We start from the raw sequence: 12,481 nt of genomic DNA, 5'->3' as shown, positions 1-12,481 counted from the left end.
AGAGACCCCCCAACAAGGTATTTTTCTACAATGAATACATTACAGATACAAAGTGTGCCATGCCTGAAATTCATGATGCAAACAGTCACTTTAGATGGAAGGTCACTGCAGGGAAGTGTATCATAAACAAGTTTATCTGTAGCTCGGTCACAGTGACATCCTACTCCCTGCTGTGTCAGTGCACACACACACACACACACACACACACACACACACACACACACACACACACACACACACACACACACACACACACACACACACACACACACACACACACACACACACACACACACACACACACACACACACACACACACACACACACACACACAAATATTGCCTAGTCACAGAACAAACAATGACCTATGGACAAGGCCTTGGAACCTGACACACAAACACAGCACATGCACAGGAAGAGATGATGATGATAACGCAGTTCAAGATGCAACCGTAGAGGTGAAAATAAACACATGACATAAAGGACATAGCAAGTTATGAGAGAAAAAGAGGCAAAAAGTTGCAGAGCAAGAGAGACTGAGAGAGAAGAGAAAGAAGTGCCCATACAGGATGTGATGGAAATGAGGAGCAGTTTGATCCCATAGACAGATGGACCACGGATGCATTTAAATCAGTTTTATATTCCTATTACAAGCACATACACACACACACCCTTCCTCGGCACCTCTGATCATGCAGACCGGCAGAAAGAAGCACGCCCTAGAGCTGCGATGCCATTGGCCAGCAATGATGTCATCTCTTCTTGGAGGATGAGCAGCGAGCTGTACAATTGGCTGGCGGAGGCAGACTGTAGGAGAGCGGCGCTGAGGTATCAATTCCATTCATACGGAGGGAGCGATGGAGTGTGTTTGTGTGTGTGAATGCTTATGTTTGCTGCGTGTGTGTGTGTGTGTGTGCGACCACTCCCCATTGGGGCATACAGGCAGAGCTATTAGGGCCATGTCCATCATTCAGACACACAGACAGTACCTGCTGAGATGCTCCCTAATGGATGCTGTGTCTCACTCACTCTCACACACACACATACACACACACATACACGCGCACCGACACACACACACACAGAGGAATTTCGCTCAAATGCACACTATCAAATATGCAAGTAATCAAGCATGCACTCGCACAGTTGCACACACACAGCTGATGGGGGTTAGGAGGGCTGAGATGGGTGTTGTCTCTCTGTTGTTACTGGGCTGTTGTCATGGTGATGCAGATGGAGCTTTTACTGCTAGCTGGGACTCTCACTTTGCAACAAGCATACACATACACACACACGCATGCAGGCACCAACACACACTCTCTCTCACTCTCTTTTCACTGTCACCTACACATGCACACCTTTTGAGAGCAGCCTTGCCCTTGCAAGTGCTTTCAAGTAACAGAAAATGGGAATGAAACAGAAAAGGGCCATGCTTTCATTGTCTTTGTGTGTGTGTGTGTGTGTGTATGAAGGTGTGAGAGTAAACACTCCCATGAGAGACACTAGACACATTTCTCTAAAAGAAGCTCATGGGAAATTAGCCTGTGATAGCCTGTTACAAACTGCTGCGCCTTCACTCTCCCTCTTCTCTTCCTCCTTACATGTTTTACACTCCCCTCCCCCCTCTTACTACCCACACCTCCCACACCTCACCCCGGCACCCCCTTTTTTTTTAGAGTATGATGTCACTTTCAGGCTTGTAATTGCCAGCATAGCTAGTAGGGATTTCTTCCAAGACTTCACATGTGAACAGAAGATGCAAACCAGCCCTGAATCTCAATTGTGCAGCACTGTAGCGGTGAGTTTATGAAAAATCCAGCAAAGCGCACTATAGATAGATAAAAATCCAAGATACCACACAGAGAGAGAGAGAGAGCAACCATGATAATGCAATTTGAGATGTCCTGATATCGAAAATAGTTGCCTTGCTGGAGGATGTTCTCCGCCTGGGCCTCGTCCATTATTCTTTTATATCTGGACACTTCCATTGGTAACTCATTACGCATGGACAGAACAACTGCTATCTGCTTTTCTATCGACACAGTGTCCTCATCACATGTCTGTCTACTAAAACTAATCACTTCCACTAAAACCCAGTGACTATGTGCATGCATGAGTGATATCATGTTGCAGAACGCGAGCTGCGCGTCCACGCTGCATGAATTCTATCTTATTAGGAAAAGTGTTAATCTAATTTGAATTGAATTATGTCCAACAAAGCTATCAAATTTCACTCAATTAAATCTGTTCAGTGTCTAATCAGTATCTGTATCTGGTTCACATTAAAACCCCCAATCTGCTTCATTAATTAACCAAAAAACATTATCAGCACCTTTAGCAAAACGCCACTCGATCTGCCAAGTCCTCTCCATCTCTGTGTTCCACTTGTGCATCTGCGGTAGAGCCGAGGCAATTAGTCAGTGACCGAATTGACAGGAAATTGATGTTTTTAATAATCGATTAATAATTTAGGCTGCTGAAACAACAACTCATGCAAATGAAATGCTAATTGTCTGACAACTCGGAGACAAAACAATTCATCCATGTGAAAAAAACAATCACCAGATTAAGATAGATTGCAAAGAAAGACGGGAGCATTTGTTGCTGCCCAGTCTGTGTGGACCCATGCTCACCCAAATGTGTAGGCATTTACACATACATAAATGAACGTCTATGGGCGTGTGTGTGTGTGTGTGTGTGTGTGTGTGTGTGTGTGTGTGTGTGTGTGTGTGTGTGTGTGTGTGTGTGTGTGTGTGTGTGTGTGAGGGAGAGAAAGAGCATGAGCAAGTGTGTGTGTTCATTGCCATTCTCAGCTGCTCTCTGCAAATCACCCAGAGACGCTTTAACAGCCCCAGGTCTTTTCATAAAGGAAAATGATGCATTAAAAACTCCACAGAGGTCCAGGGCCTTCCGTAACTCAAACACACTTTACCCAGTGGGATTTATTAGAAATTACAACAAAAAGCAACACTGGCATGCATGGAGAGCTGGAACATCTTAACCCGGAGATAAATGCTCCTATACAATCTCCCAGACATAATGCAGACATTCAGCCCAGATAAATAAATGAATTATGGCAAAATAGAAATACAAATCTAATACAAATCTAAGTGAGGGAGAAAGTGCAACTCATTGTGCATCATCTTGCACCAGAAGGCTCTACTTTTTTTGTATCAAGAAGACAATGGGCTTTAAAAGCATGAGAGCATGACTGCCCGTGCCTGGACAGCTATTTGTTTCATTTGGGAGAACTGGACCTTTAAAGCTGCAGCCGCCTGCCGTCCCAAAAGCCTCTGCATGCTCTGGGGTCACGAGAGGTCAAAGATGAAGGGAGCAAACAATTGCCAACCTCCTGCTCAAAATCCCTTCACTATGCCACCCTCCCTCTCAGCTGCGTCTTTCCCAGCATATGTGAGCATAGTGTGTGTGTGTGTGTGTGTGTGGCTCCACAGGCTAGTGCGATTTCTTCAGCGAGAGACTGGTGGAGAGACTTCAGAGGACTGATTCACACACATTGCACACACACACACACACACACTGTTCACCCCTCTGTGTCAGCACAGAGGCACACACAGACACTTGACTTCATTCATCTTAAAACATTTCACATTAGAATCTGTGAATGAACGATCTCGCAGTAAAAGACGACTCGGTGAAAATAATAGTCTCATCTCCTCGCTCCATGGATCAATGGCGAACGCAGAGGGACGTGATACATAAACGGTGCTAAAACGGCAACTACATTCAGTGTGAAATTACACCTTTATGTCCAGTTATCAAGACCTCTTTCATTACTTGGGACCATCTACAGGTAATTTCTCTTCATTAAAAGCAGCGGCTCTGCTTTTCAGTGTCCATTCCTCCATTCATGTCCAAGAAGAAGAAGCTTTTAACATTCGACAGCCCTGTGGAGACGTGGGCCGCTATTACTTGGCATAATTTAGCCAACTCTCAATCCGCAGATTCAAACACGGCAAACCAGCTATTGGCCGTTTCGATCCAGTACACAGAACAAAGTACAGTTAAGTACAACACACTGTCGACTGTGATTGCAGAGTCTATAGAGGCAAAGGCGCTAAAAGATGAAAAATGTAAATATTCAGCAAAGTAATTGCCTTAAACCCGGCACCTTAAATGGCGAGAGAGAGGATCATAATTATAACACAGAGTTAAAGGCCACTTTCATCTCCAACCTGCAGGCAGATATTCTTCAGACTAATCTCCCTCCTCCACCAACCTCTGTTTAAACAATCCAGACTGTGATTAAATGCACAGTCGTGTTCGCCATAGGTTTATTCTCTTATGTCATGCCATTCTAAAGCTTTCCTCTATCATGTCAGGAGAGGGAGCAGATGATTACATGAAGCAGTGAGCTGGAAAGCTCCTTGATCCTGGCCTGCAGCTACAAACCATGATATGAAGAGACCAATTCGGGTTCTTGCATTTTTTTTCACTTGTTTGAGCGGCGAGCGCATCATACACTTGAGTTTGCTGAACCATAAAGTGCCTGAAGACATCATCCTACTCCGCAGCCTTCCCTACTGGCCACATTTATTTATATTAGAGTATTTACAACTCTTTCTCTGTCCTCATCCCCTGATTGCTCTTAGGTCTAAAACGCTGATCGCATTCGGAGCCGAGCTTTTAATGTGTACAATTAACCTCGCGTACAAGTTAGCATTATTTGATAAGAGGCTCAATGAGCCATATGTCAACACATCTGTTAATCCACATTTTATCTCTTTAGGAGTCACAGCGCTCTTTCTGCCGTTTAGAGTAACCTGCCAAATAGTGACCCACAGCTGAAGCACCACTTAAACTCTCAGTGTTTTCTCTGACCTCTTAAGCCAAGATGAAGATTAAAGGAGAGCCTGAGCACAATGTATCAGAGGGACAAAGCACTGCTGGAGAATGAGGTAGCAGAGGACTCTTTAGTATGCTGTTGCGGCAAACTCAATACTTCCTGTGACTGCTTCACAGTAAAAGCCTCTGAGCGAAGACTCTTTACGACTTTGGTGGCTTTTACTGTGAAGCGGCTGCTGAAGGCTCTGAGTGTAATCACTAGGTGTTACTGCAGCTTTTAAATGATGTCAGGTTTTCATCCATCTTTGGACAACTTTAATGCTCCTATTCAGTTCAGTTCCCAAGGCGCCTTTAACATACTGAAATCCATATCTTGACATGTTTCTATACGCTTAGATGCATAGATATAACAAACCGCTGTGGAGCTGGGAACTTGGAAATGTGGAAGAAGATCTGCACCTCACATACACACACAGACACACAGTCACACATAGTCATACACACATGAAACGCACATAACTGAGACATACAAACACAGGCAGGCTTGTTCCTCATTACTGCCAAAAAACATCACAGCGCTCTAATGGGGATATGGACTCTGGAACAAGGCAATTTAAGCACGCGTGCACACACACAGACACTCACACACATATATGCACAGCTGCCCTTCACACTATGAGCCTGCAGGGTGTGACAGGCAGGCACGCCAAAAGAGGATTTGTGGTGAAAAGCTTTGGGGAGGAGGGCAAGAGGGAGCGAGAGATAGGAGGAGTGGAGAAGAGGGGATTACATGGTGAATATTTCAATACTAAAACATACCAATTGGCTTGGGCTCCTTTTCTGGCTCGGACAGACACACACAGACACACACGCACACACACACCCACATAAAGGCATTAACAGGGCCATATCTTCTAGAGCTAGCTTAGCACTGACTATACAGTGAGCGGGGTGATGGGTAGCGCTAATACAAAACCACTGGGACCCCCCAGGGAACTGACTGACAAGCTGATTGCTGGTTAACCTGCTGTGACTGACTGAGTGGACCAAAAAACCAGCCAAGCTCCTCTTCTGTCTTGTCAGGCTACATTATCTTAACGAAAGAAAAAATATATATATATATCTGAAGAGAGCATATAACAGGAAATAGATCCAACATCTATCTGACATGCAAAAAGGAGAGGATGTGAATGTTTCTTTGTTACTGTAAAACTAATAACAGCAAAGCAGCGCCGCGTCGGGATATAAAAACATCATATAGAGGACAGAGGAAGAGCAGAACGCCAGTGCTACCAGGTTCAATTTCTCTTATTAAACTGTGACTTGCTCTTGAGAATAAAGATAAAGCATACATGAGACGTACAGAGGGGACATCAGTGTAATAAAGCTGCCCAGTTTAATATGTATGATGTATTTGTCGTGCCATATCTTGAAAAAAGCCTCCTGCTGTGTGAATTTAATTGACTCCAACGATCTCTTTTATATAACCAGAGCTCAATATTTTCAGTTTTTTATCTTTTCATTTATTCATGTTTTTTTAATCTTTAACAACTACTTAAAAAAAATAAACTTAAACTTAAAAAAATCTGTGTAAAATGTAAATATAAAACCCACAAAGGTAAGTTTGAATTTTACACTGCAACAGAACTACTGAGAGAATGGTTGGTTCATCAACAACTTCTGATATGCACTTAGTCCCCAGCTTCCCTCATCTGCCGTGCAATATTTTGACTGTGGTCATCTTGCAGCATGACACACAACAACTCTTGGGTGCCGTGGGCATTTTTCTGTAGAAATTCAAAAACATATTACTTTCCAAACTCATTACGAGCTATCTCTGAGAATGTGTTTGCACAAACAGAAACTTGGTTCACGGTGTATGGGACTGCATGGCAGAGAGGTGCCATGTTGTGGGGTTATGAGGTCGACAGCAATGTTCCAGATACAGTTGGGCTGCAGGAACGCTAAAGGACAGAGGGACCGGCTGCTCGCTGGCATGATGGCTGCTACATGCTGGTCAGGTCAGCAGGGAATGAGACTACAGATTTGGAGTGGGAGACGCACACACACACACACACACACAAGCACAGAGAGAAAGAGAGAGCGTGAGGGAGGGAAGGAGAGGGAAAGTGGCTGGCAGGAAAAAGGATTAACTTCAAAAACAATCAAAGTCTAGTTCTGTGTATATTTGTGTCTGCACATCTGTTTATGTATTTGTAGTGCGGTCTAATTGTGTGTGTGTGTGTGTGTGTCTATCTATCTTTTCTGGGGGCTGACAGGGGAGAGATGGGTGGGGGTGGGGGGGTTACCACTGTAGGAGTCCAGTGGGCAGTTACATTGTCCCAGTTTTTACATGCTGGAAGCCCTGGGCATAATGCAGACACAATGGTTAAGCTGCGTGTCTGTATATATGTGTGTGCGTGTGCATGCGTCTGTGTGTGTCTCTGCTCATAGTTAGCATACTGCAGTCTAGACCAGGGGATCAAGTGTAATCTCCCTCCACTGATACAGCTGATGAACAGAGGTCACACACCACTATCACCGCATCAACTTCGTCGCTGCATGTGAAACACTTGTGAAGCACAACTGTGCTATTAATCACATAATGAATTAATCATAAAAACTATGTTTGACCATCAAATTGGCCCAAAATATGTAATATTAACTTTGCATCACCCTCTTTGGCTGTAATTTTGGGTTTAAAAACTTCACCGTAATTTGTCCGTTTATGTTACATGTACATGATTGTTTCAGGTTCAAAAAAGGGAAAATATAATGGCCACATTTTTCTGTAGAGGAAGCAGATTTTCCTGCTGTGGTTACTGACCACTAATGAACACTCATGAAGTAAAAAGCCAGCATGAACAAGACGGTCCGCAGTCATTAGTGGTGCGCAAAAACAGCAAAGAGATACGCAGAGCTTAATTGCTCGCGTATAGCATTCTGAAAAACACTCTGATGTTTTCTAATGTCCATTTCTGTTTTCACCGGAATAAAAAAAAAAAAGGTACCCACTGACACACGGCAGCCAGATGTTAACCTCTGGGTTTATCTTAGTGGGGGATGCATCGTTATCGTCCTGTTTTTATCATAGATAGATGACAAATCATTGAGGGTTTATGCTGAGAAGTAAATAAAAGGCACTTCAGTGATGAAAAATAAGTGACTGGCTCACACACACACACACGCCAGTGAGCCGGCGAGTAATCCTCATTTATTCAGATAAAAGAAGATGCAAACACCGATCGCGGGTGTCTGAGAGAAAAGTAGTAAATATTGTAACTAATGATTATCCCCGAGAGGTAGGGAAAACAGCCACATGACATTGAATGTGCAGAAACAACCAATGATTAAAGCATTACTTGCCTCGGGTAGCAGACAGTGTTTGGGTTACATGACACACAAGTATTGTGCTCGTCAGGCTGTGTTTAATTAGAATGGATTGGGGGGGAATCAATATTGGTCTACAGACAAAAATCACAGTGTTTGTAAACAAAACAAGTTGCAGAGAATTAAGTAATTATTTATTATTATTCTTTTTAACAACAGAAAGGCTCCCACTTAACTCCAACCATTCACTGAGTGCTAATTAATTTACCCCCCACTCACACACACATCCTCTTACCACAACCACCACTACACAGGAACCCCATGACAGATTTAATTAAAATAACTTCATTAGTCGGAGCTTTGAAACACTTCACTCTAAACAAAAGCAGATGCCACTAAAAATAAATAGATAAATAAATTCTAAAAAAAGAAAAGAAAGAAAAGACACCCGTGAATCTTTCCCTCCATGGTCGGACGCAACAACTAAAGTAATCCAAGATGAAAACACAGACTGTGTCAGCTAGTTGTCACACCGATGCAATGTCCTGCATCCAGAGACAAGGTGGGACACGCCAACACATAACGCCAGGATTACTGCCCTGAAAACACAGCTAAACCACGCACACACACTAACACAAGTCTTTTAAAGTAAAGCCATAATTATAGCAACACAGTCTACTCGGCTACAAACAACGTGGCAGAGAGGAGAGGAAGAGAGGAGAAGAGAAGAGAAGAGAAGAGAAGAGAAGAGAAGAGAAGAGAAGAGAAGAGAAGAGAAGAGAAGAGAAGAGAAGAGAAGAGAAGAGAAGAGAAGAGAAGAGAATCTACTACAACCACTTGACAGTATCATAACCCCAGGCAATCACATCTCCTGGTTCCTCATAGTCTACTACTATTTCTCATCACAGCATCTCATCTATTAACCAATACTCTTTATGTACTCTCCTCTTTTATCCCTGCTGTCATGTGGAATCCTTGACACTATACCACTCTGAAGAGTCAAATGTTTGAAAGAAATCCTTTACAAACCAACTCCTGTCAGATGAAAGACATACAGCACTTTGGTCCAGTGAAAACCAACCTGATTTCCTGAGGAGCCTGAAAAGTTGTCATTTACGAAAAATTCAACTCTCAAGCAGAAAGGACACAGAAAATAGACTATATGCAGAAATAAACACATACAAAACATATTTTGGATGTCATTCTCTCGCGGCTATAAGGTCGGATATTGGGTTTCAAGCACTGAGCCAGAATTAGACCAAAGTAAAACTGATACCGCGGGCTACTGTACGCGTCACCCTACTGTACCCTTCGCACACTTTCTCTCAATCTCATACACAAATGCACAAATCAGACACGTATATACCCCCTTTCTCTCCTTCTCATACACGCTCTCTTCCCTCTCTATCACTCTCTCCACGCTGTGATTTCACACAGTCCATCTGACACCCAAGTACTGTTCAGCATCTATGATATCATCAGTCTGCCAGCTCGCAGGCAGGCTGACATTACCGGCTGCCGGGACAGGAGAGGAGCCAACAGTGAGCACACCTCCTGCAAACACACACACATACACACACACACAGGCACGAAACCTTACAAACAGACACACACGTGCACAGATGAATGCGCCAAATATAAGGGAACTTGGACGGTATAGAAAAACAGAGCACACATATGTCCTGTGATAACATACCGCGTACTGAAAGCACTTTGCTGCGCACCAGGAAGCACAGGCTGCGTGTTTCTGTAGTAACACATGGAAACAAACAGAAACACACACACACGTATACATGCTCACTCACCTGCACCTGCATGAAGGATCCCCGGTAGAAGCAGCATGCTGCAGCCGACAGGGCACTCCACAGACTACACCTCTCCGTCATGGTAGGTACACACCTTCCTCTGCTACCTTTCCTCAGACCTTCCCCCCCCCCTGCTCCCTTCTTCTTTGCCTCTACTTCACCTCTCCCGCTTCTTCTCTTCCCTATGTCTTTCTCCCTCTCTCCCAGGGTGTCCGACTCTAAAACCACAGCCCCTGGACTAAGCCTGTCCCACCCCTGCCTGCCTCTCTGCCTGGCTAACAACCCCTCAACATAGTGCCACCACTCCAGGACCGGGGCTATACGAGCTAAAACCAGCTAACACCACAGCTCACTGCTTTGCTGGTATAACCACATCAAGCTATTAAAGCTACGAGCGAGCCGCTAACAGCTGGTACTGATAACGGCGAGTGATGTTACAGCTCCTGACATCTCTCCGCTGCTTCTGCCCTGCACCGGCTTCTGTCGCTTCTGCTCTCCCTCTCTCTCTCTCTCACTGCACTTGCTGCACTTCACGCGGCTGCTAGGGATTACCTCATTGCTTGCTGATGAAAGGAGTGTGGGTGGGGGGAGGGCGGACCAGAGAGAGAGAGAGAGAGAGAGAAAGAGGGTGGGAGGGATGGATGGATGGAGGGAGGGAGAGGAGGGAGGGAGTGGAGGGGGGGGGGGTGAATGCTAGAAGGCACAAGCAGAGAGGAGTGCTGTCGAATTGCAGGCAGAAACCCCACCCACCCACCCAAACCCAGCCACCCGACGACCCCCGCTCCAGCGCTGAGACAATGCTGACACGGGGTGAGGGAGGTTGAGGTGGAGATGGAGGGAGGGGGGGGACGGGGGGGACATGCAGGAGGAAAACAGGAAACAAAGTGAGGAGAAGATGGGAGGAGGGAAAGAAAGGATAATTAAAAGATGAGATGATGAATGAAGAAGATGCAGGTACAAGGAGAGAAAGGAGGAGGGGGGGAGGAGGAGGAATGCAGCCTCCCAGAGGAATCTAAGCTTTTCTTTCACCAAGAAAGGAACCCAACAGAGATGCCCCCCATCACTCTCACACACACACATATGCATATTCACACCTTTTTTATTCCACCTACATCTCGACACATTCACACACTACTCTACATTACTAGAGGTGGCAATGAATGTGTGTGTGTGTCTGTAGCAGAATATAATGATGTGTCTCTAAAAAAGCCATGCAGACTGCAGCTAGACAGCTCATTATAAGCTGAAACACACAGGCAGGTGTTTCAAGGATAACACGGTGTGATTTTCACCGGCCCATTTCACACACACACACACATATATACGCACACATGCCGGCAGGGAGATGTCAGGAGGGGTGGGGCTCTGTCTCTGGAGGCCCAAGTGAGTGACATCATTGAGGACGCTTCACCATGGCAACACTGCGAGAGCCTTGACAGCATCCAAAATTCTGACACTGCATTTAGTTGGGTCTGCACCACTGCAGGGAAGCGGAACGCGCGCGCAAGAGAGAGAGAGAGAGACACACATCGGCAGAGACGGAGAGAAGATGTGCAACACAGCGGGGGTCACACAAAAGCTCTATGATCTTTGTTTTTTCTTTCTCTCCTTTTCTTACTTTGTCTTTGAGGTCATCTAACACACACATACACATACAGGCACACACACATACACAGCATCAGATGATGCCAGTAATCACTTTGCTAATCTGCCTCTTGAATGCATGCTAGTGGGTCAGAGGCAAGGAGTGAAAAAAAAAGGCCGACAGATAAGGAGCTACAAGACACAGGATGGATTCATTAACTGCAGCGTCTCCTCTTAATGTAATCTCAAACCATCCAGTGCTGGATTAGACAGATTACACAGTGGGGACACAAATAATCTCATAAGAGGGGCCCTGTGCTTTCCTTCTCTCCTCCCTTCCATCCTCTGTAATACCATGCCAAAACAATCACAACATACAGCATGTTACATCTGGCTGCGGTGCCACACACGCGCAAAAGCTGTGGGGGGGGAAAAAAAAAAAAAAAAAAAAAAACTTGACAATATGATGGATGCTGAGTTTAAAAACATAGATGGTCTGCCGTGGCTCTGATTTTAGCATTGGAATTGCCAATGTTATGGGTGTAATTCCCACTCAGACAGGTCATAATGAAAACGTATTGCAGTGTAAGGTGCATTAGCTAAAAGGCGCTCCTTAAAATGATGCTCCTTAAAACAAAACACTTTCTACACTACACCTCCTAATCCTGTCTAAAGAAAGTATGTGTGCACACACATGAGAGAGTGCTACTCCTTGCATTGTTTTGATGCAAAATGCATTGGGGGGAAGCTCCAGCTAGTGCTTCCACGTGTCAATCTGCATCCTCACATGAATTAGCTCAAGTCAAACAGATATCAAATAGCTGCCATGGGGAGCTGTGATATTAAAGCAAAGCAACACATCCACCACAATTGAGTCACTGAGTCAGTGTTCTCTGGAAATATCTGACACAGAGAAAAAGATATTGCGCTCTACACGCTATGATATAACACTCAGGGG

General features: G+C 44.8%; 1 protein-coding gene across 1 annotated transcript in view; it reads right to left on the bottom strand.

Moving 5' to 3' along the window:
• LOC310994507 (SH2 domain-containing protein 3C-like) overlaps window positions 1-10,146 on the bottom strand; it is a 40,969-nt gene extending 30,823 nt beyond the window's left edge. The window contains exon 1 of the mRNA XM_083983224.1: window positions 9,940-10,146. Within this exon, the coding sequence (XP_083839350.1) occupies window positions 9,940-10,020 (81 nt within the window). The 5' untranslated portion in view covers window positions 10,021-10,146. The remainder of the gene's footprint in view (window positions 1-9,939) is intronic.
• Window positions 10,147-12,481: the final 2,335 nt, after the last annotated feature.

Source organism: Trachurus trachurus (genome assembly GCF_905171665.1).
Source record: "Trachurus trachurus genome assembly, chromosome: 12".
Classification (NCBI taxonomy): Eukaryota; Metazoa; Chordata; class Actinopteri; order Carangiformes; family Carangidae; genus Trachurus; species Trachurus trachurus.
The sequence above is the reverse complement of the archived record's forward strand: the minus strand, read 5'-3'. Positions and strand labels throughout refer to the sequence as shown.